Source organism: Mirounga angustirostris, unplaced genomic scaffold, assembly GCF_029215605.1.
Source record: "Mirounga angustirostris isolate CCGP_5_RB_7025 unplaced genomic scaffold, mMirAng1.0.hap1 SCAF_6, whole genome shotgun sequence".
NCBI classification, from domain to species: Eukaryota; Metazoa; Chordata; class Mammalia; order Carnivora; family Phocidae; genus Mirounga; species Mirounga angustirostris.
In genome coordinates, this window is record NW_026991714.1 from 4,830,927 (window position 1) to 4,857,228 (window position 26,302).

The window sequence follows — 26,302 nt, forward strand, 5'->3', positions numbered from 1 at the left end:
GTTCTAATTCTGTGAAAAATGATGTTGGTATTTTGATAGGGGTTGCATTAAATCTGTAGATTGCTTTGGGGGGTATAGACACTTTAACAATATTTGTTCTTCCAAACCATGAGCATGGAATGTCTTTCCATTTCTTTGTCTCATCTCCAATTTCTTTCATCAGTGTTTTATAGTGTTCAGAGTACATGTCTTTCACTTCTTTGGTTAATCATTCTCAAATGTTTTTGCTATAATTTTTGCAATCATTCTAAATTTTTTTAAATTTTACAGAAAGAAATAAAACTATACTTAGCCAGGAAACTCTTATTTCATTATATTCTAACTTAATTCAAGAGACTTAATCAAGAAACAGTACAAATTAAATCTAATAGCACAGAATTATAGAAAGATCCAGCCAGGTTGAGACTGGTTAAGAGGCTGGGAGTCTCTAATCCACATTTAGTCTGTCTTCTAGGATACCTGACAGATCAAAGGTAGAAAGCCTGGCTAAAGGAACAACCTCTACTGTACCCGAAAATCCTAGGATAGAAGTGCTTGATTATGTTAATGCTTCAAAACATTTACTAGCTCATCAAAATGGCATCTAACCTTGCCCTCCCTCCAGACACACTTTAAAAACACCCCACATGGGATTAGTCTGCACACTTTTGTTCACGAGCTCAGCCAACCTGAAATCAAATCTCTACTTTTCCCTATAGAGAATCAATGCCTTCCTTATACAGCCCACTGAATCCAATTAAATTAAATTCAATATAACCCTGAGTGCTTCCTTTTGCAGAAGGAAACAAAGCAGAAAGGTCAACACCACACAGACTCTAGAAGAGCCACTCCAAGAACTCCAATAATTCTGTTATCAAAGCATGGGTTCTCGAGAAGCAAGAAGATTCCCAGAGAACCTCAAGAATGCTCTACAACTAGAGCCACAATGGTTACTTACGTGATGGAAGAATGTGGTGCGAATGTAGTCTAAGTGCCCAAGCAACGTGAAGAGACAGCGCCGAAGCTTGTAATTCCACACCTGCAAAGAGAAATCCAACTAAGCAATAGGACATAAGGGTCCTGAGCCTCAAAGAGGTTCAGGATTCTCAATAAATACATCTGGTTTATATTTTGGCATTTCTAAATAAGTAGGAACCTTGATAGGAAGTCTTGTTTAAGACCTGCTTAAGGTTGGAGATAGAAAGATCAAAGATGAAAATGTAGGTCAACCAAACATATGGAGAGGGGAAAAAAGGCAAGGCTAGGGACAATTACGGAAAAGTTTTTCCTTTCTTTGGGGAGAAACTATCTCAATTTAGTAACAGGAGACAAGAGGTTTATCCGGGGCTTAACTCTTCTTTCTACTGCATAATTGGGTTCTTAGCTTGAACACTGACCCCCCAGTGTGTTACCTACTACCTTAACTCAAGATAAAAAAAGCAGGACAGATACCATGACTCTAAAGGAAACAGTAATATAACATATGGTGTCATCTCTTAGACTGCTAACTTGGTGGCAAACGATGCCCAAACATTCACAGTCTGTACTCAGCAGACAGACTTTAATTCATCACTATGGAAAATACTACATTGCTCACCATTAGGGTGAGCTAAGCAGAAAAACATCATATTCAGATATAAAGTTGAGCTAACTACCAAAGTACCAGGTATCAATGAACATAACTAAGAAAGACACTAAACCAGGACCAGAAATGTAAGCATACACTCCCATCCAGAAAAACCTCTCAGAAAGTGCAAAATTGAGGTCACTTGGCCTTTTTAAAACACTTTAACATTTAAAATTTTTTTTTATAATCTACCCCCAAGCCAACTAGTTACTATTCCTTTTTTACTTAAAAAATTTTAATTTTCTTTTGTAAATTACAAAAGGTAACACCATCTCCTGTAACAAATTCAAACAACCGGGAAGTATGATTGTCCAAACAAGAATGCAAGCTCCCTCAAGGGGGGGTCCTTGTCCACCATGCTCAACACTATACCCTTAGCATCTAAAACAGCCGCTAACACTTAGGAGGTGCTCAACAGGTATGTGCAGAAATGAGAAAAGGTAAACGACATGAAACATGAAAGTGAAATGTGAAAGTATCCCAATACTTTCACTGTCATCTGTTGAATTATCTATAAATAAAATACATGTACACAATGGAGTCTGAGTGTCACACAAAAATTAGATCATACCATAAATACCACTCTTAAAACTTCTTCCCCCTTACAGAGTTCAGTGTTTTAAACTTCCACATTTCCAGCTTTATAGTCCTCCACCAAACTCCAGAACTGTGAATTCTTAAAGACAAAGACCTGCAGGGTTTCTAGACTCTGGCCATCTGTGGCTCCCTGTGGTAACACTGCACACCGAGCCAGCTAGCTAATTCCTTTATTTAATGGCTTTATTGAAATACAATTCAAATCCCCAAAAAATTTATCCACTAAAAAACAAAGAATTCATGTTTTTAGTACTTTCAGAGCTGTGCAACCATCACCACCACCAATTTTAGAACACTGTATCACCCCCCCAAAACTATACCCAATAGCTGTGACTCCCCATTTCCTTCCAACCCCTCCAACCTCAGACAACCACTCATCTACTGTCTGCCTTTACTGATCTGCCTATCTGGACATTTCATATAAATGGAAAATAGTCTTTTTTAAAAAGTATTAATGATTTGGGGAATAAATCTTTTTTCTCAAATGTCACCTAGTCTTTCTTAAATAGATTATAAGGAACCCAAGTTAACCATTCTTGATAGTCGATGGTCAATATAAATGACAAATACCTTACTAAAAATATTATATAAAGTGATATCCCTAGGAGCTTTTGAGGTCTATCACGTGGTTTGAGCTTCCACAAGCCGCCCCTAGGATGCAGTACGAAAATCTAAAAAACAGAAAGAACTGTCCTTCCTATAATTCTAAGGCCTCTTTTCTCTGTCGGCAGCCATCACTTGTCACGCCTGTCACCTAAGTTATGCTGTGTAATCTAAAACATAACTTTCTGAGCTAGCTTCTGAAAAAAGTATCTTTTTTATGAAGTAAATTTCACTGGTTTGATTGGATACACATGCTTAATGAAAACCTGTGGAAGTAAAGAGAAATTTTTGATTTTTTATTTTATAGGTTCAAAGCCTCTGGCTCCAGTTTTGCTTTTATCAGCCAAGCTTCTTCAAAGAGCTGCCTATATTCTACTGCCTCACTTTTACATTAAGGTGCTAGGATCACTAACATCTTCCTAATTAAGCAATCCAAAGGTTACTTGGTCCTTATGTATTCCAACCAGTTTCTCCTTCCCCAAATCCTCTCCTTCCTTGGCATCCAATAGGCTTCTGCTTCTTCCCCTTGGTTCATCTCCAACCTCTAAAATCATTCTTTCCTATACTAACTCTACTTACCCTAGCTCTTAAATGACAGCTTCTCTTCTCATTCAACATGATCCCAGAGGGACACCTTCTACCACCTCTGCTTTGGCTCCCTCCTTCATGAGGACAACTCCCAAATATGACTCTAGTGCAGACACATCTCCACAAACTGCCCCTTAGGTACCTCAAACTCATCAGTATCAAGACGGTATTCATTACCCGTCTGCTGTGGACTGAATGTCTGTGTTCTCCCCCCAGTTTATAAGTTGAAATCCTATTGCCCAATGTGAAGGCATCAGGAAGCAAGGCCTTTGAGGGGTACTTAGGTCATGAGGGTAGAGCCCTCCTGAATGGGATTAGTGTCCTTATAAGAAAGACTCTGCAGAAATCCCTCACCCCCTCCACCATTTGAAGACACACAGAGAGAAGGCAGCCGTCTACAGCCTAGAAGAGGAACCTCACCAGAAGCGGACTGTGCTGGCACCCTAATCTTGGACTTGCAGCCTCCAAAACTGTGAGAAGTCAGCTTCTGTTGTTTATAAGCCACCCAGGCTGTGATATTTTGTTATAGTAGCCCCAACAGACCAAGACACCATCCTCCCCCAGCACTCCGGAAAACTGCACCTCCTCGTTTTTCCTCTCCCCGTGAATGGTACCCAGTGACGTAGGCTAGAAGCCTGCAATAAATGTCATCTCATTTGTTTCCCCTTACCGTCCCTCCAGCAGACTCATTGATGCCCTTCCTTAAGCTCTCAATTCCATCTCTGTCTCCATTCTGAAATTCTACCGCCTGAGGTCAGGCTCTGCCCACTACCACCCAGGCTTATGCAACAGTCACCTAACTGGCATCTCTGCATCCAGGCTTGTCCGCTTTATCCAATCCTTTCTCTAGACTACCACCCAAGTAATCTTTAAAAAAAGTGAACCTGATGTCACTCCTCTACTTAAACCTCTGTAATGGTTCCTTGTTATCTGTATGATGACATCCACATTTCTGAGCACTGCAGATAAGTCCTCCAGGATCCGGCCCCTCTCATCTTCTGGCTCTTCTCTCACCTTCTCTCCAGAGTTTATTCACGCAAAACTAATTACATTTCTCAGATGTATCCAGCTGTGCCATGCCTTTCTGTCTTTGACTTGGACTGTCCTTGCTGCTTTCACTTTGGTTATCTATTGTATCACTCAGCAAACTGTCATGCTACTATTTAGGGTGTATATGTATCTCCTCCATTAAAATAAAAGCTCCTTGAGAACAGAGATCATTTCTTATTTATTTTTGAATTCCCAAAAAAATAAAACAGTGTCTGATGTTATCACAGTAAGTATTCAATAAATGTTTGCTGGATAAGTGTCCCTGATAACATCAGAAGCCTGAGCTCTGTATGAATGCGATGTCCTGTTTTTAGTCCTTTCCACAACGGCCAAACCCCAAATCCTATCCTTTACTCCTAATCATAACAGACCCTTTATACCTTAATCTTATAGTCATCTCCTCCAGAGACAAACAATGGCTGCTGCTTATGGAAGTCAATGCCTCGTACTGGACCTGGGGAAAAAAGCAGGCAATGTATGTTAAAGAGAACTGTACTTCCTAATCTCTAAGGTGATTCTTATTCAGGATCCAGCCCATCCATATTCTCTAAACCTAAAGAAAGCTTAAACTACTCCAGAAGACAATAAATATTTATATCTCTTTAATTTCCTCCTAGAAATTGTTATCTTACCATCATGTTCATCAAACTTGTCAATAAGGGTACACATCCGATAGTCCCATAACTGGATGACCCCATTGTGTAAACTGGTCAGGATCCAGGGTCTTTTGGGGTGAAAACTGAGCCCTAGGGAGAAGAAACAAACAAACAGGGAATGATCCAATGAGCTAAGCATGGCCCACGATGGCATCCTGTCAATTTAGACAGGAAAAGCGAAGAGCTAAGTTAACCCTAGGTACATACACTCATTCACTGAATGCCAGACATCATGAATTTTATGCTGTTAGGTGCTGGATTTTGTTACATTGCTAGACTTTGTTTTAGGATGTTGTGAGGTTACTTGTTTTGAAGTTTGCTTTTACTTTTGTTAGTGTGGGTCCACAACAGCCTTTAGTCTAGATCTAATTTGGCACCACTATTAAGGCAATACCACCTGAGGTCTCTAGATGATGCCCTGCAGTATTAGGAGGCCTTCGATTCTGGCTAATAGGAACACAAAACTATTCCCAGCTCTAAGTGAACTCCAGGGATTATTCTGCCTTCTCTCTAGAGTTCTTTCCCAGGTTCTAGGTCATTTCCTCACATGCATATGCAGATTAGGACTCAGACAAAGGCCTGACAGCATCCCCTGGAGAACTCCAGCATTCCCTGTGCAGCTCTCTCTTTGGTATTTTGTCCAGCAAACTCTGTCTTCAGTGAGACCACAGGGCTCTTTCCCCTTCCCTATACCGCAGCCTGGAAACTCTCCAGGTAGTAAGCTGAAACAATCATAGGACTCACCTTATTTATTTCCCTGAATCACTCTCCTGCACTGCCTGTCATCCAGTGCCTGAAAATTTTTGTTTCACACATTTTGTTCAGTTGTGCAGCTGTTTTAAGGTGGAAAGGTAACTCTGGTCTCTGTTACTCCATCATGACTGGAAATGGAAGTCCACAGAAGTAACAACTGCCAACCAGTCTGGAGTGTATCCTTTCAGATTTGTCATGCAGACCATATCATTTTATGAAAATGGAAATACGTTATGCAAACTTCTTTCCTCGCTTAGCTATATACCATGGATCTCTCTTTTTAACAACAGCAAAATACAAATGTACCATATTTTAAAATTATTTTAGTGATGGGCATTTAAGTTTTTTTCCCTGACGTTCATCTATCAGAAAATAGAGCTTAAAGAAAATACTTTTAGGGCGCCTGGGTGGCTCAGTCAGTTAAGCGTCCGCCTTCAGCTCAGGTCATGACCCCAGGGTCCTGGGATCGAGTCCCACATCGGGCTCCTTGCTCAGCAGGGAGCCTGCTTCTCCCCCCTGCCTCTGCCCCTGCTTGTGCTCTGTCTCTCTTTCTCTCTCAAATAAATAAATAAAATCTTTAAAAAAAGAAAATACTTCTACACATGATCTAGCCTATTTACATTATTACTGCTTTAGGCTAAAGACCTGGAAGTAGAATTGCTCAGGAATAGGGTATGTGCATTTAACATTTTCATAGATACTATCTGATTGCAAAAAAACTAGGGATATACAGTCTCATCAGGTTTCTGAAGATAGCAGTTTTGCACACAGTGCCCAACATGGATGTTATTGGCTATTTGTTTTGTTTTACTAATCTAAAATTTTTTAAAAAGGATATTTAAGTTTTTTTAAAAGATTTTTTTTTTTAATTTATCTGTCAGAGAGAGAGAGAGAAAGCGCGCACAGAGGGAGAAGCAGGCTCCCTGCTGAGCAAGGAGCCCGAAGTAGGATTCCATCCCAGGACCCTGGGATCCTGGTCCAAGCTGAAGGCAGACGCTTAACCAACTGAGCCACCCAGGAGTCCCTTTTTTTTTTTTTTTTAACATTTCTTTCATTATTAGTGAGTTGGAGAATATTTTCATTTATTTACTGAACACTTACATTTCTTCTTCTAAGTTTTCTACTTACCCATTAAAAGTTATTTTTTTCCTTCATGATATGTAGTAATACTCATTAACAGACAGTAACTCACATATATTCTAACATCTTTTCACCCACTTTCCTTCTCTACTGCCCAGTGAGAAATCAGGAGAAGGGAAAGTTCAAGGATCATGAAGACCCATTTCAGCCATCCGTAAATTCCATCAAGACTCCCACAAGACTTAGAAACTGCTCAGAATCTATTCCCACGTGAACAACGGCCTCCAGTTTTTGAGCTACTGAGTCTACACCAGGCACTGTAATAAGCATTCTCATACACTATCTCACTCTAATTCTAAGGAAAAATGTTAATTATTTGCATTTTAGGGATGAGAAAGTAGAGATTTAGAAACCTTAAGTAAGTTGCTCAAGATCATACACCTTGTTAGGGGATGTTTCAGGATTCCAAAGCAAAGCCCTTTTGACTCCAAACACCAAGTTCCCAAACACCTTGTTCTAATGCATCTTACTAAATATTCAAGATTTACGTACATATATTTTTCAGAGTCTCGCCAGGTCGTGCTTCTCTGCCCTTCCCATTCTAACATTCTAAGAGACGACTACTGCTCTTTCGATCATTTGCCCTCCACCTCCATCCACTCATACTCCAGCTTTGGAGTTGCCGTGTTCAGGAAATAAGAATGAAGATGCCCCGTTAAATCTGAACTCCACATAAAAAGCGAACAATACTTGAAAATTACTTCGTTGTTTCTCTGAAATTCAAATTTTTTTAAAGATTTTATTTATTTATTTGAGAGAGAATGAGAGAGAGAGAGAGAGAGCATGAGAGGGGGGAGGGTCAGAGGGAGAAGCAGACTCCCCGCCGAGCAGGGAGCCCGATGCGGGACTCGATCCCGGGACTCCAGGATCATGACCTGAGCCGAAGGCAGTCGCTTAACCAACTGAGCCACCCAGGCGCCCCTTTTTTTTCTTTTTAAAGATTTTATTTATTTATTTGAGAGAGAGAGAATGAGAGAGAGCACATGAGAGGGGGGAGGGTCAGAGGGAGAAGCAGACCCCCCGCCGAGCAGGGAGCCCGATGCGGGACTCGATCCCGGGACTCCAGGATCATGACCTGAGCCGAAGGCAGTCGCTCAACCAACTGAGCCACCCAGGCGCCCCTCTGAAATTCAAATTTAACCAGGCGTCCTGTATTTTACCTGGCAAGCTCACCAAGTTCAGACTTCACGGGGTTGCGGGCCTCAGTGTCCTGCTTGCAGGCAGGAAATACCGCCCAACGGAGGCACTGGACGTCGCGAAGGTGCAGCCAACGCCCCCTTGAGAGAGGTAGCCGGTGCTCACTTCCGAAAATGCTAGACTTCGATGTGAATGGCACAGGTCGGGACTCGATCCCCAGGGCCACTCCCTACAACACGGTCATCAAAAAGCCAACGGGTCACAGGGCCCCGGGACGGGAGCAAAGTCGGGGGCAGTGGCCCCAGGAGAGGAGGGAACGGAAGGCGCTGGGAGCAGGCCTACCGGGCCTCCTGCGCTGCGGGAGCCGCCACACGTCAACCACACCCCGAGGGCGCTCCGCAGAGGAGAGCGCTGCAGACCCGCCGCCAGCCCACCCGCCCTCCCCTCCTCCCCGGGCTCGCTCGGCGGGCCCCACTCGGCCTCTCTCGCCCCCGCGACGGCGCCGCGCCGACACCCAGAGCCCGAGCTCCCCCTGGTTTTCTCCATTACCTTTGACCCGCGCGCTCTTGGTCTCGAATTTGGTTAGCATCCTTCAGGCCTGGGGCTCCGAGGCACCGACCCGAGCCCCGCCACTCCCTGCGGCCCTTCGGCTCCCTCCACGTCAGCGCCGCTGCGCTGCGCCTCCCGGAAGCTCCCCGGACACGAACTTCCGGCCCCGGGAGCCCCGGACCACAGAGACGGCACCAGTGTTGGCCTAGAGAAGCCACTGCCGGACCGGAGGGGAGGGGTAGCTTCCGCTCAGCCGGGAGGCAAGATGGCCGCGGCTGGCGGCAGCCCTGCGGCCGATCCGGGGACTCGGAGACTTCTTCGCCTCGTGTCTTTCTGCGTCCTGCTGGCAGGTGAGGCTTTCCCCGCCCGTGCGCTCCGGCGTGTCAGGAGAACCGGCCGGGCCGCGGGCGCCGCCGCCCCTCTTCTGGTCCCCTCCGCCCTGGGTCCCCGCACCCTGCAAATCCGCTTTCTCTTTCGTTCCCGCGACAGAAGTTCCCCCTTTTGCCTGGACTTGGCTTGAGGGTCCCTTCTCCCCCGCGCCACGTCGTGTCCCCCATCTCCTCCTCCGGCCTCTTCCCGGACTTCCAGCCTGGCCCGCCCACTCTGCCCGGCTGCCTCGTTTTCCCCACGGCCCCCGCCGCCCCACCCGCGCGTCGGAAAAGACAGGTGTCAGTTCCACTGGCCGTGCGTGTAGACTGTTGGAGGTGAAAGCGGCCTCGTTGTGTGGGTGCAGTGCGGCGCTTCAGACAGTTCATTCCTCGTTCCTTCCTCTGTTGATTCCCCCACGGACCCGCGCGTCCCTGTGCTTTGCCTCAGTTTGTCTTACCAGTGGAGTGAGACAAAGCGGGGCCCTGGGTACTCCTAACTGTTTGGGCCGTGGGGTAATGATTCAAGGAACTCGAGGCATTGACAGTGCACAGAAGTGTTTGCTTACACGCATTTATGTCCTGGTGTAGGTCTTCCTAGGTGGTCAAGCCCTAAAATGCAAATGTGCCTGGGTATAACTCTGACCAATCCTTTCCCCAGATTCATGTTGTCTTTTTTTTTTTTTTTTAAAGATTTTATTTATTTATTTGACAGAGAGAGGCACAGCGAGAGAGGGAACACAAGCAGGGGGAGTGGGAGAGGGAGAAGCAGGCCTCCCGCCGAGCAGGGAGCCCGATGCGGGGCTCGATCCCAGGACCCCGGGATCATGACCCGAGCCAAAGGCAGACGCTTAATGGCTGAGCCACCCAGGCTCCCTGTTTTTGTTTTTGTTTTTTTTAAGATTTTATTTATTTATTTGACAGAGAGAGACACAGTGAGAGAGGGAACACAAGCAGGGGGAGTGGGAGAGGGAGAAGCAGGCCTCCCGCCGAGCAGGGAGCCCGATGCGGGGCTCGATCCCAGGACCCCGGGATCATGACCCGAGCCAAAGGCAGACGCTTAATGGCTGAGCCACCCAGGCTCCCTGTTTTTGTTTTTGTTTTTTTTAAGATTTTATTTATTTATTTGACAGAGAGAGACACAGTGAGAGAGGGAACACAAGCAGGGGGAGTGGGAGAGGGAGAAGCAGGCCTCCCGCCGAGCAGGGAGCCCGATGCGGGGCTCGATCCCAGGACCCTGGGACCATGACCCGAGCCAAAGGCAGACGCTTAACGACTGAGCCACCCAGGCGCCCCTCATGTTGTCTTTAAAGATTCCCAACAGAGAAACTAGAGTCGCCCCACACTGTGGTCACACACAAATGACCTACGGATGTTAGAGTAACTGACAGATCTGTGGCAGAAGGTTTCTCCCAGTTCTGTTCAGATTCCTGTACGAATGTCTCAAAGACTTTTTACTGTAACCTCTATTCTTCGACTAGCACCCTTTTGTTAAGTAGGGAGGTATATACATAAAAGGTAGGAAGCAGAAGTGCACTCACCCATGCAACCAGGAACAGGTACATCCGAGGTTACGTGCTCTTCCTTTAGGAAGTGAAGTTTTCCTTCTTTCTGTGTTGATGTAAGTTCCTCTAAGTGAAATCTGTAGTAACTCTCTGCAGCACCTAGCTGGGTGCATTCATCCAGTCCAGTAATGTGTCCAGGAAGTGAGAAGAATGGCCATTAGTCCCATTTTAGAAAGTATGATATACCCAAGCCATGCGGCGAGCAAATGACTTGAGAGTGCCAATGTCTCTCAATTTTTTCTAACGCTTTTTATCTTCTGATCAGGTTTCTGCAGGGGAAATTCAGTGGAGAGGAAGATCTACATCTCCTTAAATAAAACAGCTCCTTGTGTCCGTCTGCTCAATGCCACTCATCAGATTGGCTGCCAGTGTGAGTTGAGGTTGGGATTTGTGTTTGTGGCCATTGATATTTCAGTCTGTGCCCTCAATATAAAGATCCAGGTTCTGCTTGGGAGTCTCAGCACACAAATTAGGCTGTGTGGGTCGGAGGTGACAGAGAACCATTTGTCAAACCAAGCAAGATAATTATAAATGCTGCATTCTTTTTTTTTTTTAAGATTTTATTTATCTATTTGACAGAGAGAGACACAGCGAGAGAGGGAACACAAGCAGGGGGAGTGGGAGAGGGAGAAGCAGGCTTCTTGTGGAGCAAGTAGCGTGATGTGGGCCTCAATCCCAGGACCCTGGGATCATGACCTAAGCCGAAGGCAGATGCTTAACGACTGAGCCACTCAGGCGCCCCTAAATGCTGCATTCTTAAGCTTCTTCTAATGCATCTTCTTTAACCACCACAACAGCCCCATGGAGTAGATTCTCTTATTATCTCTGTTTTACAAATGACAAAACTGAGACTGAGAGAAGTTGAGTAACTTTTCCAAGATCATCATGCTATTAAGTGATGAAGCTAGGAATCGAGCCCCATGGTCCAAGTTCTAAGCCTGGGACTTTTTTTTTTTTTAGATTGTATTCATTTATTTGGCAGAGAAAGAGACACAGCGAGGGAGGGAACACAAGCAGAGGGAGTGGGAGAGGGAGAAGCAGGCTTCTTGTGGAGCAAGTAGCGTGATGTGGGCCTCAATCCCAGGACCCTGGGACCATGACCTGAGCCAAAGGCAGATGTTTAACGACTGAGCCACCCAAGCACCCCGTAAGCCTGGACTCTTAACCATCCACTAGTTTAAGTAGGAAACAACTGTTTTCTAAGGAGAAGGAAGCCTCGTATTCTATGGAGCCCACCATCACTTGCACTCTGAACAATCTTCTTGGAACCGAAATGGGCTTCGTTAAGGCAGTGAACTGTTTGAAGAGAAGACATATGAGAAAGCCAAACAGCTGCAGGAGGAATTAGTAAAGCATTTGGATTTGTCTTTATGCTTTGTAAATGTGTTCCAGAACAGCGTACCAGGACAGTATGGTTATAAAACCATGCAAGGGGAGAAAGCAAGGTGAAGACTGAACCCCTGTTCCTCTGCTGCTTCACCTGTTGTCTTCAGATTTCGTTCTTCTGTGAATAGTTGTTCTGTCAGAATGCAGTTGGGCAGTAAGCAGGAAACTTAGAGGCAGATCTTGGCTTCTTCTTCTTCTTCTTCTTCTTTTTCTTTTTTTTAATTTTATTTAAAGAGAGAGAGAGAGAGTGTGCACATGAGTGGGGGGGCAGGGAGGAGGGAGAGGGAGGGAGGGGCTGAGCAAGAGGGGTGGCAGACTCCCCACTGAGCAGGGAGCCCGGTGCAGGGCTTGATCCCAGGACCCTGAGACCATGACCTCAGCCGAACACAGATGGTTAACTGACTGAGCCCCCCAGGTGCTCCAAAACTTTGTTTCTTCACCATCAAATTGGTCATGTCTGAATTTCAGTTTACCCCTCTAAAAATGGCTAGAATATAGGTGCACAAAGCTGAGAGTCAAGCTACCTTCTATAGACGCTTATTGATGATGCTGAGTGAGCAGCATGGTCTCAGGAGTACTGTGGGATTGCTTGAAACCTTCCAGATTGGCAGGAGGACACACACCCCAGGAAGTGAAGGGCTTGCTTAAGGTGGTAGGTCCTCCTTTTCCACCCATCCTTCCCTGAGCTATACTCTGTGTTAATTGTGCCATGTCCCTGCTGCAGGATGTTCTGGAGGAAGGTTAACTGGCTCCAAACAGTTCCAAATAAAATACCCAGACTTAGTTCTTAAACTGGGTTTGTGGGTAGAAGAGAGCCAGGTCCAGTGTGGGCTGAGCTCAGGCTGCTGGCGTTGCTGGGACTCCACTCTAGTGCCAAAAGGCCAAGGCCCCCATCCTCCTGGAAGTGTGTGCTCTCAGATACCCTCTTTCGGAATGAGTCCTTCTGCTTCATGTTCTTAGAGCAGCTCTGTGGGAAGCAAAGCAATAGCCTGTAGAAATAAGCCAAGTGCCAGGGCAGAGAAACGAGAAGGGAGGGGTTGGACTCTGGCCACTTCCTCGTGAAGAGCTTGGCTCCTTTTCAACTTATCTCTTACTTCATATTTGTCCATCTTGAGCAAGCTACCCCCTCTTTGATTAGGATTGCTAGCATGATAAACTTAAGGAGAAAAAGATGTAGGTTTGAGTCTCTGCTTCTATTGGCCCCTTTTAGTTGTTTTTTTTTTTAAGATTTTATTTTCAAGCAAGAGATCAAGAGTCGCACACTCTAACAACTGAGCCCTATTGGCCCCTTTTAAAATGCTCCAAGGGGGCTATGTGTAGGTTTCTTTCCTTTCCTTCCTTCCTTTCCTTTTTTAATCTGTCTCCAAAGTATGAGATGAATAAGGGTGAAAATGTTTCTCCTCATTGAAGACCCAGAGGAAGTGAGCAAGCTACTCCAGACTACACAGTCACCAGTTGGAATCCAGATTAGAATCCGGGTGTTTTATTCCAGTGTCCTGGCTCATCTTCTCCCTGTGCTCCTTGGAGCTGCAGTGAAACATGCTCTGTTCCCCAGAAAAGCTTTTCCCTTTTCTGTGTTTTGTGTGGCAAGGACTATTGCCTTTCATTGGACTGAGAACTGCCCCTGGTAGCTAGATCTTTATTAAAGTTATTCCAGATTCTGATATTCCTCTAAAGTTTATTATTATCACCATCACCATGAACTTCTTACTTAGTATAAGATAGAGCTGAGGGTTGGGGACTTGCTTCCATGTCCAGATTTTACCAAATCCCATGGAACAAACTTTCTACTTGGCTGGCAGTCAGAATGTGCTTAAGGTTTTGCACAAGTTAGAAATATTTCACTGGCTTGACCTAGAACCATAATTCTCATGACTGGCTATGTATAATAAAGAACGATATGAGGGGAGCACGTGGATGGCACAGTTGGTTAAGCATCTGACTCTTGATTTCGCCTCAGGTTGTGATCTCAGGGTCATGAGATCAAGCCCCATGTCAGAGTCTGAGCCCAGCATGGAGTCTGCTTGAGGGTCTCTCCCTCTGCCCCTCCCGCTCATGCAGGTGCACTCTCTCTCTTTCTGTCTCTCTAAATAAATAAATCTTAAAAAAAAAAAAAAAAAAAAGAACCATATATGGCAAGTTTGGAAAGTACACATACCTGGGCCTCACCTTTAGAGACTTTAATTTAGTAGATCTGAAATAAGGCCCAAGTATCTGTATTTTTTAAAACTCCAAAGTGATGCACAACCAGAGTCAAGAACTACTGCCCTAAAACAATATACGAATAACACATCCAATTTTCCCTGGGGAGAAGGCTCACGGGGAGACCATAGGATGTCTCTACATGATTCACTAGGGACTTGACAGGCATTCAGGACGATGAACTATCGATCCTCTACTGCAGTGCTTCCTAATCTTTGTCATTCATGAGACACATAGAAAATGTTACTTGTGTGGCATCCTGGCATATACTGAAATGGATGATATTTGCAGGGCATCCTGGGGTAATGGATGAGTTTGCTCGTAGCTGGGAGTGACCAGCCTAGGGTCTTTGGAAACCCTAGGTCCCCAGAAATGAGGGGGGGGTCAATGTCAGCTCATCGTTAATCCAGCAAGGCCCATCAGTTGGGAAGCTGTCTTCTAGAGACCCCAAGGTTCTTGATTAACCTTACCTAAAACTGGCTAAAAGCAAGTAAAGTCATTCCCAAATAGGGCATAGGAGTGGAGACCCAGGAATTCTCCTAAACCCAAGGGAGTCTGCACATGTGTTCTCACAAAGGAAGATTCGGTGCTAGAACTCTGAGCTAGAGATCTAGAACCTGCCATTTCCTGGAGAAAATACGGGTTTGAAAACTCCGGTGTCTGCTGTTCTGGAAATTTGTATGTATGGCTAAATGAGGTTGAGGGAAGAGGGCAAGAAAATGCCCGTAAGCCTTTCTGAATATTTAGTGACTAAAGCCTCTGGTGAGGAGACTTGTTGGGCACTCTTGTTCTCCAGTCAGGCCCACCAGCTGGTGGCCTTCAGATGGAGCTGGGCGACTCAGCCTTCAGTTCAAGTGTAAGCCTGGAGCTGGCGGCATTCACCCAATGTCCTGTGCCGTGTTTGGGGGATAAATGATCTGCAGAATCAGTGAGGCAAAGTCAGAATTGTCAACTGTGGGAGTTTTTTTTTTTTTTTTAAGATTTTATTTATTTGACAGAGAGATAGAGAGCACAAGTAGGCATACAGGCAGGCAGAGGGAGAGGGAGAAGCAGGCTCTCTGCTGAGCAGGGAGCCGGACGTGGGGCTCAATCCCAGGATCCCAGGATCATGACCTGAGCCGAAGGCAGCCGCTTAACCGACTGAGCCACCCAGGCGCCCCAACTGTGGGAGCTTTAATGTGACCCACTCTGTCCCGGCAGCTTCCGTCAGTGGGGACACAGGGGTCATCCACGTAGTGGAGAAGGAAGAGGACCTGCAGTGGGTGTTGACTGATGGCCCCAACCCCCCTTATGTGGTTCTGCTGGAGGGCGCGCTCTTCACCAGGTGAGGGCTGTGTGTGTCTGCTGGGAAACCACAGCCAGAGAAGGGAAGGCTTGGGGGACCATCCTCACACCTGTGAATAAAAAATTCCCTTGGCTGTCCTGGTCTAATCAGGGTGGAGGCGTGGGAGGGAGTCTTAGAAGAAAACATGCACCATCAGTGGAATCATCATGGTGACCTCATAACTAGAGCTCTAGGGAGGAAGGAGGGGCCTTGGGGTCCCTCAGGGACAGGGTAGATGAGATTAAGCCCTGAGCTCAGGCTGGGTCATTGTCCTCACTTAGGAGTTAGAGATGGAGAAGCAAGAAATGAGTCAACAGTCGGCGGCGGGGGCGGTTTGTTCTAATTTTTATAAGTGTATAGTTGACACACAACGTTACATTAGTTTCAGGGGCATAGCAAGGAGTCAACAGGTCGGGTTCCATGAGTTCCCCATTTGTTTCCATCCTTGGCAGGATATTGGGCCACTAATAACCTTCCTGTCTTCCTTCCTGGCCTGCCCTCCCTACTCCAGGAATCTGATGGAGAAGCTGAAGGGGAGAACCAGCCGCATTGCTGGCCTGGCCGTGTCTTTGGCCAAGCCCAGCCCCACATCAGGCTTCTCTCCTAGCGTGCAGTGTCCCAATGATGGGTTTGGTAAGAGCCCCAGAGGATCGGGGGACCTCCTGTCACCCAGAGCTCACTGTTGCTTCGACCTCGTGTCTTTGGAGGGGTCAGGGGTATGCGTCAGTCTGTGTATCTGTTTGTGTGTAGGGGGAGCAGCCGACTCCCAAGTAGCAGATAGTGTTTTTTGTGTCTTTGTGCCGTTCATCCCTTCCGTCTGCTGCTTCCCCTTCTTCCGCTTCCCGTCACGCTCGGATCCCTAATCAGCCAGCCTCAGGCTCCCTGCTACGCCTGTCTGTTTTACTGTAGGTGGTGACAGGTTGATGCTTGCTTCTCTGAGTCACCCTTCCCTTTGGAACTCTTGGTCCCAACACTATCCTATCCTAGCCTTCCTCCCTCGCTTGGTCCCTAAATGCTTAGTGTCCCAACAGTCTGTCCCACATCTACCCCTTCAGGCATCTACTCCAACTCCTACGGGCCAGAATTTGCTCACTGCAGAGAAATCCAGTGGAACCCCCTGGGTGATGGCTTGGCTTATGAAGACTTCAGTTTCCCCATCTTCCTTCTTGAAGATGAAAATGAAACCAAGGTCATCAAGCAGGTAATGACAGCCAGCTCCTAGCAATTCCAGTTGCAAAGAGAAGTTTTGTAGGCACTCCACCTGTCTGCAGGGACCTCATCTACCAGCGCGCCCTCTGAAAGACAGTTGCTCCAAGAAGAGCCAACGCCTTTATTTTTCTCACGTTTCCCTTATTTTTCTCATGTTTCCCTTCCCATTTCTGTCCTGCCAGCTCTTACAGCGTTGACAGCTTTCAGGCTGGAAGAAAATATAAACGTTCTTTGATGTGAAATAAAGTGTAGAGCCCTGGTTAGGAACGTCAGACTAGGAATTGAGAGATTCAGTGTTGAGACCTCTGACATTCTTTTTTAGTTGCAGTAAATGCTAATTGTGGTCTAGCTTCTTTGTGTTGACATGCAGAGCGATTAAGAGATTTGTTCCATGGTTACATGGTGAGTTGATGTCTAAGTGGTCTTGAATTTGATTTTTGATCCTTGGTTCACTGCTCTGTACATCAGATCACATTAAAAACTTGGGCCAGGCCGTTTGCGATGGGGTCGTGTTGTCCACCCCAACTAAGTCATTGAGCCTGTGGCCCTTTGCACCCCTTGGTGAGGTTTTCTCTCGGACCTTGGACACCCTGGGTCTGTACCAGGATAACTCTAGCTCAGAGACAGATGCGAGAGCAGCTTCCCAATGTGGCTGGGCCCTCCTTCTGGGAAGTCTGGGCGGGACTCCACACGGACTGTCTCAGTGCTTCCCTCTCCCTCCCTAGTGCTACCGCGATCACAACCTAAGTCCAAACGGCTCAGCGCCTGCCTTCCCGCTGTGCGCCATGCAGCTCTTCTCCCACATGCATGCCGTCATCAGCACGGTCACCTGCATGCGGCGCAGCTCCATCCAGAGCACCTTCAGCATCAACCCAGGTAGGACAGGTCCAAGGCTTGCCCGGTGTACGGGGCACCAGGGAGTGTTGGAGGGACAGCTACAGGCAGGGAGCGTGCGGTGGGAGCAGCGGAAAGGATTCTGAACAATTGAAGCTGCTTGTCCCTGAAATGGACGGGGCAGAAAAACCAACGTAGAGCGGTGGAGACAGGAAATGATTACAGGGTCCACGGGGCAGTGGGCAGAGGAGTCTTCCAGGCATTGTCTGGGGCTGTGCTCTCCCTTACTTCTGTTGCTCTCTCCCTGTGTCCTGCTCAGAAATCGTCTGTGACCCCCTGTCCGACTACAACGTATGGAGCATGCTTAAGCCTATAAATATATCTGGGACATTAGAGCCTGACGACAAGGTTGTGGTTGCTGCGACCCGGGTGAGTGTTGGCCCCTGATCAGGGTGGACGGGGCTGGCATAGAACAGGCTGGCAGGCCTCGCGCGGGTATATCAGATTTCCAAGTTGCTATGGTGGGGAGCCTCTGTGGAGAGGAGTCTGGGCTCTGGGGCTCCCCGGCTTAGCCATTATGCCAGGATATGAACATTCTCTTGGCTGGAATGGATTTAGGGACCTGGGGCCTGGTCCTAATTGCTGTTTTCAAAGCCTACCTCCCCTGCTTTTTCTGCTGTGCCCAGCTGGATAGTCGTTCCTTTTTCTGGAATGTGGCCCCAGGGGCTGAAAGTGCCGTGGCCTCCTTCGTCACCCAGCTGGCTGCTGCTGAAGCTTTGCAGAAGGCCCCTGATGTGGCCACCCTTCCCCGCAATGTCATGTTCGTCTTCTTCCAAGGGGTACGGGCTCTTTGGCTGGGGTGGAATGGGGGGGGCCGGCGGGCAGGATCAATGTGGGCGTGGCTATCATTTGGGGAAGATCTGGGCACTTAGGACCTAAGTTGTTATTCGGCAGAGAGCTTCTGGATGTGCCTCCATGTGTCTCCCCTGTGGAGTCCCACGTTTTCAGAAGCCTTTGCACCCTGACCTGGAATCGCTGTGCTGCCAATCCCCTTGCTCGCCACTGATGCGATCTTTTGGAGGCATCCTTTTACTTTATTCTCTGGAGCCTTTTACTGCCACTCCCACCCCAGGGCCCTGAGGCTCCTGCCTCCCCCACTGGCACCACAGCCTGGCCCTGGAATCAGGGAATAGCAGCCGTGGCTGAGTCGGCAGTGGGGAGGGAGAGGCAAGGAGCGGGCACGTAGCAGCTGATGTTCGCCTCGGGCCTTTGCCGAGGCTGCTCTCCCCATTTCTGGGCTCGAGAAGTCCTGTGGTACACACGTGTGAGGGCTAGTCACAGCTGGGAGGTGGGGGGGAGCGGAGGGTGGAGTCACAGGACTTCCTGAGCCGGCGGCAGTTGCGACAACACAAGCCTATAGCCTTCGTGCCTTGAGCCGCGGCGATCTGGCCTCCGGGACGGAGCCTGCCCTGACCCTTGGGAATCTCTGTTCCCTTGCCCACCCCCCTTCACCCTCAGGAAACTTTTGACTACATCGGCAGCTCAAGGATGGTCTACGACATGGAGACGGGCAGGTTCCCTGTGCAGTTAGAGAACATTGAGTCGTTCGTGGAACTGGGACAGGTGTGCAGCGTGTCCCACCCCTCCCTCCTACTTCATGCCGCCTCCTCTGTCCTGTTGTCCTCACTGCTGGTGCCACCACCTCTCCCTCGACTTTTCTCTGACCTTACGCCTTTCTCCCGGCTGTGGGCCACAGTGGACACCGTTGATACATGTTGCATCTTCATCCCCCCGCAGGTGGCCTTAAGAAATTCACTAGAGCTTTGGATGCACACAGACCCCATGTCTCAGAAAAATGCATCCGTACAGCATCAGGTAATCTGAGCATCTTTCCTCCTCACTTCCTGTTTCAACCCTCAGAATATGGGCCCCCCTTGCCCAGGCCTTAACCCCCCACTGGCCCCCGGGGCCTGTGAGACAGGACCTCGGGTCAGGTGCCAGCTAAAGGACGAACAGCATGGCCGTTTCAGCTCCCCGGGAAGAACCGCGAGCGGAGCTCGGTTGTCTGGTTTCTTTTTTTTTTTTTAAAGATTTTTTATTTATTCATTTGTGAGAGAGAATGAGAGACAGAGAGCACGAGAGGGAGGAGGGTCAGAGGGAGAAGCAGACTCCCCGCCGAGCAGGGAGCCCGATGCGGGACTCGATCCCGGGACTCCAGGATCATGACCTGAGCCGAAGGCAGTCGCTTAACCGACTGAGCCACCCAGGCGCCATGTTGTCTGGTTTCCTGGGATGGGTAGCTCGCTGACTCGGAGCCTAGCAGAAGACAGGGAAATGACTAGCTCCCTTTCTCTGCGCTGCCACACTGACCCAGTTGTCCGGGCTGCCCTGCCCAATTGCTGGCTGCGTCAGACTCTCTACGCAAGCTCTCTTCCACGTTCCTCACCGCTTGTTCAAGACCATCCCTCCTCTCGGGGCCCAGCTTTAGGCCCGTTTTCCTTGTGAGGCGGTCTTCCTCCCATCCCATTTTAACCGCTCCCCCTGCTCTGGGCTCCTGTGGGGCGTCCAGTGCAGTTTTGTGGGGGCAACTTCCTCCTCTGATCCTGCGCAAGTAGGAAGTTGAGCATCCAGTGAGGATGAGGTAGTGTGCTGAGGACACTCAGCCTCAGCCCCCAAAGGCTTGAGGAATTGGGCTGCGGGAGGGCTGGGGGCAGCTCCCAAGCTGGGGACTTGAGGGAGAGGGCCTGGGAGAGACCCCTGGCCGCCCTGTGCCCAGCCGCCCTGAGCTGACCCAGTCCCGCAGGTGGAGGCCCTGCTGAGCACGCTGGAGAGGAGCGGCGCCGGCGTCCCTGCTGTGGCCCTCCGGAGGCTGAACCAGTCCCAGCCCCTCCCGCCGTCTTCCCTGCAGCGCTTTCTTCGGGCTCGGAACATCTCCGGCGTTGTTCTCGCGGACCACTCCACTGTCTTCCATAACCAGTAAGACTCACGTAGACTGCATCCTCGTTCTGGGAGGGAATCTGTTCTGCAGTCTGGGGTCCACGGAGGGGAGCGTCTTCTGTGTCAAGAAAGATCACCACTCTCCCCTGACCCCACAGCACCCTCTCCAGATCTCAGGTCAATCTGTGCTCTTTGCTCAGTAGCCTGCTCACATCCAAGCCGGTCGCCTCATCTGAGTTGGTGTCACCTTAGAGAACAGGCCCCGCTCAGCCTTCCCTGGCACAGAGCATCCTTTCTTGGCCCGCCTCACCCAGCTCCCCCGAGGCCTGGGTCCCCAGAGCTGCCAGCAGAGGGCAGCATCTCCAACAGGAGCGCCCACGGCTGGAGGACGGCGAGCTGGCCGGTGGGGGGCCGCCCAGGGGTGCTGTGCTGCATGCAGACGGTACTCGTGCTCTGAAATGTAACCTGTTCCTGCCGTTGGGGTAAAAGTGTCCCCTACAGATGAAGGGACTCCAGAGAGAAGGGGTGAGGCCCTGTTAGTCACCTCTCTCCTGGTTCTGGGCACCGCAGACTGCCCCAAACTGAAGCCCTAGGCTAACAGGGAACCTCTCACTCGGGCTGGATTGCTAGGCCCCCCGCTTCCCTTCCCTCTGCCATGAGGCCAAATGGGTTTCTGAGTAAAAATACTTAAGTTCCAGTTCTCTGACCCCAGCCAAGGAGCACCTTCTTATTTATTTCGGGCAGGGACACTTCCAGTGCCTCAGGTCAGCCCTCTCCTCCATGTCTGACTTCTGCTCCACTTTGGGGTGAGGGATGGTCATCATTTGCACACATTCGGCCTTGCTTCTGTGTGGGGCCAGCGTATATCAGTGCTGAAGGCTAGGAGCGCTCCTCTGGGCTTCTCGGATGTGCCTCCGCAGGGCTCCCCGGGGAGCAGAGGGTGGTTGGACCCAGTGCGGTGTTGTGTGTCTGGGAGCAGACCCGCTCATCTCCCTCTGCCCCCAGCCACCCTCAGTGCTAATGTTTGTTGGAACCACCACACAAGAGCTCTGGTGATCGCGGGCGTGCTCCCTGAAAGTCCTCCCAGCCGTCCTGTGTGTCTCCAGCCCAGACAGTGGGGAGAGCGTCTCTTCCGTTTGAAGTTCTCCCCGGAAGGGAGACTCCCGCATTCTGATCTCATTTGCCTTTTCTCCCTTGTCTGTCAGGAAGGTCCTTGTATTTAACCACTCCTCTCCCATCTCTCGGTCCCCACACCATCTTCAGTATGGGACCCTCGTGGTCTCTTCCTCCCCCCCACCCAGGAGGAGGAAAAGAGTTAGAGTCTCCTGCAGGAAGGGCCTGTGAGGGAGGCCGAGGCTCACGCCAGCTCTCCCGGCAGCTATTACCAGAGCGTGTACGACACTGCGGAGAACATTAACGTCAGCTACCCTGAGTGGCAGAGCCCTGAGGAGGACCTGAACTTCGTGACCGACACTGCCAAGGTAGCACTCCCCTGGGCTGGGGGGGAGCGCGGGGAGCGCGGTGAAGCTGCTTGGAGGTTGGAAGAGGGGGGCCATTAAGCCCCCCTCCTCACCTGCCGCAGGCCCTGGCAGCTGTGGCCACAGTGCTGGGACGTGCACTGTACCAGCTCGCGGGAGGAACCAACTTCAGCGACACCATCCAGGCTGATGCCCACACGGTAAGAACAGGCGGCCCCTGCCTCCTCGCCAGCTCTGTTCCCACGGCAGCCTGCCCCTCCTCTCTGTCACTTGTCTCTTCTCCCGAACCTGGGAGCCCGGCGTGCCAGCGAGGATACCCGATGCCCCAGGGCACTCCCGGGTGGGCCTCACCTGCGTCCTCGTGAGCCCGCCTCTGTCTGCCCGGCTCCTGGCCCACAACAGGGTTGCCACGGAGAACTCTCCCTGAGCTCCAGGTCACAAGGTGTTGCTTCTCACTGCCCTGATCCTAGGTAACCCGCCTGCTCTATGGGTTCCTGGTCAGAGCCAACAACTCCTGGTTCCAGTCTATCCTCAGGCAGGACCTAAGGTCCTACTTGGGTAAGCACCCGCTGTGGGCGTGGCACCCTTGGCTTAGGCGAGGGACAGAGAAAGACCATCTCGGCTTAATCCTTACTTTTTTTTTTTTTTTCTTTCTCCTCTCCTTTTTTTCTCCCCTGTTTTCCGTTCTTTCTCCTGGTATGTATGGGATTCATTCTCTTAACCTTCTTTTCTCTGGCTCCTGCCAACCTCGGGCTCTTCTTTGTCTCCCACCCGCACCCACCTTCCACCCTGCAAATCCTCCCCTCCACTCAGGTGACGGGCCCCTTCAGCATTACATCGCTGTTTCCAGCCCCACCAACACCACTTACGTGGTACAGTACGCCTTGGCAAATCTGACCGGCCAGCTAGTCGACCTTACCCGAGAGCAGTGCCAGGATCCAAGTAAAGTCCCCACTGAAAACAAGGATGTGAGTGGTAGTGGGTGTGGGAGGTGCCCCGAGGGCCCCTTTCCCCTGGGGAAGTTGGAGAATATCCTAGGCCCAGTTGGACCCAAGGGGTTGGGATGGAGAGGCGGAGGGATGCGGCCCCTTGGACTGGAGTGTTGGAGAGGCAGAAGTCCGGGTGAAAGCAGACCGTGTCCGGGGTGAGAGAGGACCGCCTCAGCCCCGCACCGTGGCCCGTCTTCCCGTGCAGCTGTATGAGTACGTGTGGGTCCAGGGCCCTCTGAATTCCAGCGAGACGGACCGGCTGCCGCGCTGTGTGCGTTCCACGGCGCGACTGGCCCGGGCCCTGTCCCCCGCCTTTGAACTGAGGCAGTGGGGCTCTACTGAGTACTCCACGTGGACTGAGAGCCGCTGGAAAGACATCCGAGCCCGCATATTTCTGATAGCCAGCAGAGAGCTGGAGGTGAGCCGGGAGGGATGGGCCAGAGATGACCTTGCCCTCGCTCTGCTGCCCCTGCCCTCACACCCCTCCCAGCTCCCCTTGGCCCCAGATGTGCCACAGAAAGCTTCTGCAGCTCTGTCCCTTGTCAGCTGGCATGCCCCGTTAGGACGTCTATCTGCACTGAGAGTTTGAGTCTATGTGCACGCTGGAGAGAGGCTCCCATGGAGACCCAAGGAGGTGCTCCTCTGCCTGGGGACCACCCCCCTCCACTCCCAGCCAGCAGTCCCCCCCTGCTGCTCCTGGGATGTGTGTGGGATCCACCGTTTATTGAGTACCTGTCACAAGTAAGTCAGTGATGTAATTGCCACCAGAGTCAAAAGTCATGGATCCTAACTTCAAGGTGCTAAAAGTCTTAAGTAAGACAAGGTGGAAGGAAGAACAGAGATCCTTTACTCCTCTTTCCAAATGGAGAGACTCGGTCTCCCAAGTGGGAAGATGTTGCCTCCGATTGATTGCTCAGGACTCAGCGCTCGGAGCCAGCTCCAGAATTGGGATGAAACCGGGCTGAGTTCTGAGAGCACCTTTGTCCTTCCCTGCCCACCCTCCTGCAGTTCATCACCCTGACGGTGGGCTTCGGCACCCTCATCTTCTCTCTCGTCGTCACCTACTGCATCAACGCCAAGGCCGACGTCCTCTTCATTGCCCCCCGGGAGCCGGGAGCTGTGTCTTACTGAAGGGGGAGCCCAGCTTTCCCCACCAGCTCTACCGTTCATGTCCTAGACCACGTGTCCCACAGGGACATGAACCACTAATTTGTCACTGCAACCTCTCTGGGCCTGCTCAGACTGGAATTAATGTAAAGAAGTGGAACCGCCCAAAAGAGACAGGGAGAAGTCACCTGTCCTCTCCAGCTCCCCCTGCCCATCTCCCCTTCCATGGTTCGTCCTCACCCCTGCCAGATTCTGGGATGGGAAACAGAAGCTTCTTACTCCTGTTCGACTCCTAGCTGCGCCCCCTCACTTACCTTCTTCAGCATCCCCCTTCTCTTCATCCTGCCCAGGACCGCCCTCCCCACCCCACCCCACCCTGTACCCAACCATTTCCTGTTTTCCTGACCAGGAAGAAGGACAGGAAGGCCGAATGCCAGGGACAAACTACGAGGAAGCCCAGAGGAGCAGGCCGGGCCCTCTGGGGGCCATGCCCACTGTCTCCCGGCTGCTGTCCTGGCCCCAGACCCTTAGCTGCACAGCAGGGGGGGTGGGCTGCTGGCTGGGTGTCCCGCCTCCAGCTCACAGTGCTCAGTTGTAATTTTATTAAGCTGTAATATCTATTTTTGTTTTCTTTTTTCCTTTGTGTGTGTGTGTGTAAATATATAAATAGCAAGTTTCATTAAAATAGACGGTCCCACATGACCTGTTCATATTCTTCCGCACCCTCGCGTTTGGTGACCCCCGACTGGAAGTCACAAAATTGTGACCTCACATGCTGTCTCTGGGTCTCCGGGAGCCCGAGGAGTAAGGCTCTGCCAGAAACGGTGAAAAGTCCCCCAAGCAGGGCTCCTGTGGAACCCCGAAGCTCCGGCTTCCCTCAGGCGCGTCTTTGTCTGCCCTGAGACACCGGCTAGGGTGCAGAAACGAAGGGAACCGGCCCCGACCCTGAGTGGCTCACAGCTGGGGTGAGGGGAGGAACGGGGGCGAGCCAGTGCGGTCGCGTGCCGTGTATCTGGAGCGTTCTGATAGCACGTGGAAGGATTCGGGGCGCCGGGGGTGGCACCTGGAAAGGCTGCCCAGCAGAGCAGGCATCTGAGTTTTGGTCTGGAGTTCCGCCGTGGAAGCACGGAGCCGTGAAGGCACGGGTCATGCTGGGAAGGGCAAGTTACTCGGCGCAGCTGAGGAGGCGACAAGGCTGGGGCCAGGTCCCACGGGGCCTGGGGTGGCATGCTGAGGCATCGGGCCTTCTGCTGCTCGTGGGCATTTTGTAGACCGAAACAAGAGTGGCTTTGGACTCTCCTAGAAAGAGAACCTTGGCTCTTTGGAAATACTCTAATTCCCTGGGTCTTCCTGGGAGCAAAATTGCAGAGTATGGCCGCACTGCTAAATGATGGCGGGACGACTCCCCAGGAGCGGCGCCTGAGGCCAGCCTTCTCCCCTCACTGTGGCCCTGAGCTGGGGAAGGACCTGCTCGCAGTCCCCGGGGCTGGGCTCTTCGCCTCGCGTCCTGCGTCTCCTGCCCAGGGGCTGATTTTCCTTCAGGCTTCTCTCTGCCTGAGAGAAGGGGACACGTTTGGGGTTCTGGGATGTGGAACTGAGCCCTGCTCCCCACCCCCACCCCCGCACCCCTCCTGGCCCGCACGCTGTGCTGGCGGGAGGCGGGCGCAGCTGCCGCGTCGCTGGGCCGACTCTGCGCCTCCCTCGGCCAACAGGGTCTCCCGGCGGACAGGGCAGTAAGCTCCCGCGGCCTGCTGGCAGCTTCGGGAAGCCGGGAAGTGGCTGGGTACCAGCGAGGGGGCTGAGCGGGGGGGTAGGCACCGGTGCGAGATGTAGGGGCCCAGTCTCCTCAGCCTGGGGACGACAACCCCACACCAGCTTGTGTTCTGCCTCCCATGCCACCCCGACCCCACAACCCTCCCACCCCCAAATACAAAAGCAACAAACGGGCTCTTTCCATGGCTCTTGGGGAGGCTAAGCTCCGTAGAAGGGGCGCAGACCCCCGGCCGACCCCTTCCAGGACCCCTTCTCTGAGACCTTGGTCTGGCTCCTCCCCAGGCACCCGCTGTACCCTGAGGCCTCACGGGACTGGCTGGCAGCCGGTTAGGGACCATGGACCTCAGCTCCTTAGCCTGCCTCCCCCACCCTTGCTTCGGGCCCTGCTCAGCCCTGTGCCCCCCGGGATGCGTCGCTTCCCCTCCCTACTGCTACCCAGGCGGGGCTTGGAGAG

At 50.7% G+C, this 26,302-nt stretch overlaps 2 protein-coding genes across 7 annotated transcripts in view; one reads left to right on the forward strand and one right to left on the reverse strand.

The window, feature by feature from the left end:
• The window catches only part of COPA (COPI coat complex subunit alpha), a 44,045-nt gene extending 35,208 nt beyond the window's left edge, over positions 1 to 8,837 (reverse strand). For 2 of the 3 annotated variants that reach the window (XM_045876716.3, XM_045876715.3), the window contains exons 1-4: positions 8,680 to 8,837; positions 5,077 to 5,190; positions 4,825 to 4,898; positions 938 to 1,018 (exon numbers count right to left, since the gene is read on the reverse strand). In XM_045876716.3, the coding sequence (XP_045732672.1) occupies positions 938 to 1,018; positions 4,825 to 4,898; positions 5,077 to 5,190; positions 8,680 to 8,719 (309 nt within the window). In that variant the 5' untranslated portion in view covers positions 8,720 to 8,837. Of the gene's footprint in view, positions 1 to 937; positions 1,019 to 4,824; positions 4,899 to 5,076; positions 5,191 to 8,153; positions 8,360 to 8,679 lie in introns of all 3 variants that reach the window. The other variant, XM_045876717.3, reaches the window with a different exon arrangement.
• Positions 8,838 to 8,872: 35 nt separating this feature from the next.
• NCSTN (nicastrin) lies at positions 8,873 to 24,774 on the forward strand. Of its 4 annotated transcripts, XR_010412166.1 has the most exons (18): positions 8,874 to 9,029; positions 10,875 to 10,979; positions 15,398 to 15,521; positions 16,033 to 16,154; positions 16,577 to 16,722; positions 17,456 to 17,606; positions 17,884 to 17,993; positions 18,251 to 18,403; positions 19,083 to 19,187; positions 19,362 to 19,439; positions 20,368 to 20,540; positions 21,880 to 21,982; positions 22,084 to 22,179; positions 22,450 to 22,537; positions 22,793 to 22,947; positions 23,174 to 23,386; positions 23,977 to 24,303; positions 24,485 to 24,711. XR_010412166.1 is itself a non-coding variant. In XM_045876720.3 (17 exons), exons 1-17 carry the CDS (start codon positions 8,945 to 8,947, stop codon positions 24,097 to 24,099), a joined length of 2,130 nt encoding a protein of 709 aa, XP_045732676.1. In that variant the 5' UTR covers positions 8,874 to 8,944; the 3' UTR covers positions 24,100 to 24,774. The 4 variants fall into 4 exon arrangements, 3 of the variants coding, with proteins under 3 accessions (XP_054363865.1, XP_064449841.1, XP_045732676.1); XM_045876720.3 differs by having other exon boundaries at positions 23,977 to 24,774; XM_054507890.2 differs by lacking the exons at positions 23,174 to 23,386; positions 23,977 to 24,303 and having other exon boundaries at positions 8,873 to 9,029; positions 24,485 to 24,774.
• Positions 24,775 to 26,302: the final 1,528 nt, after the last annotated feature.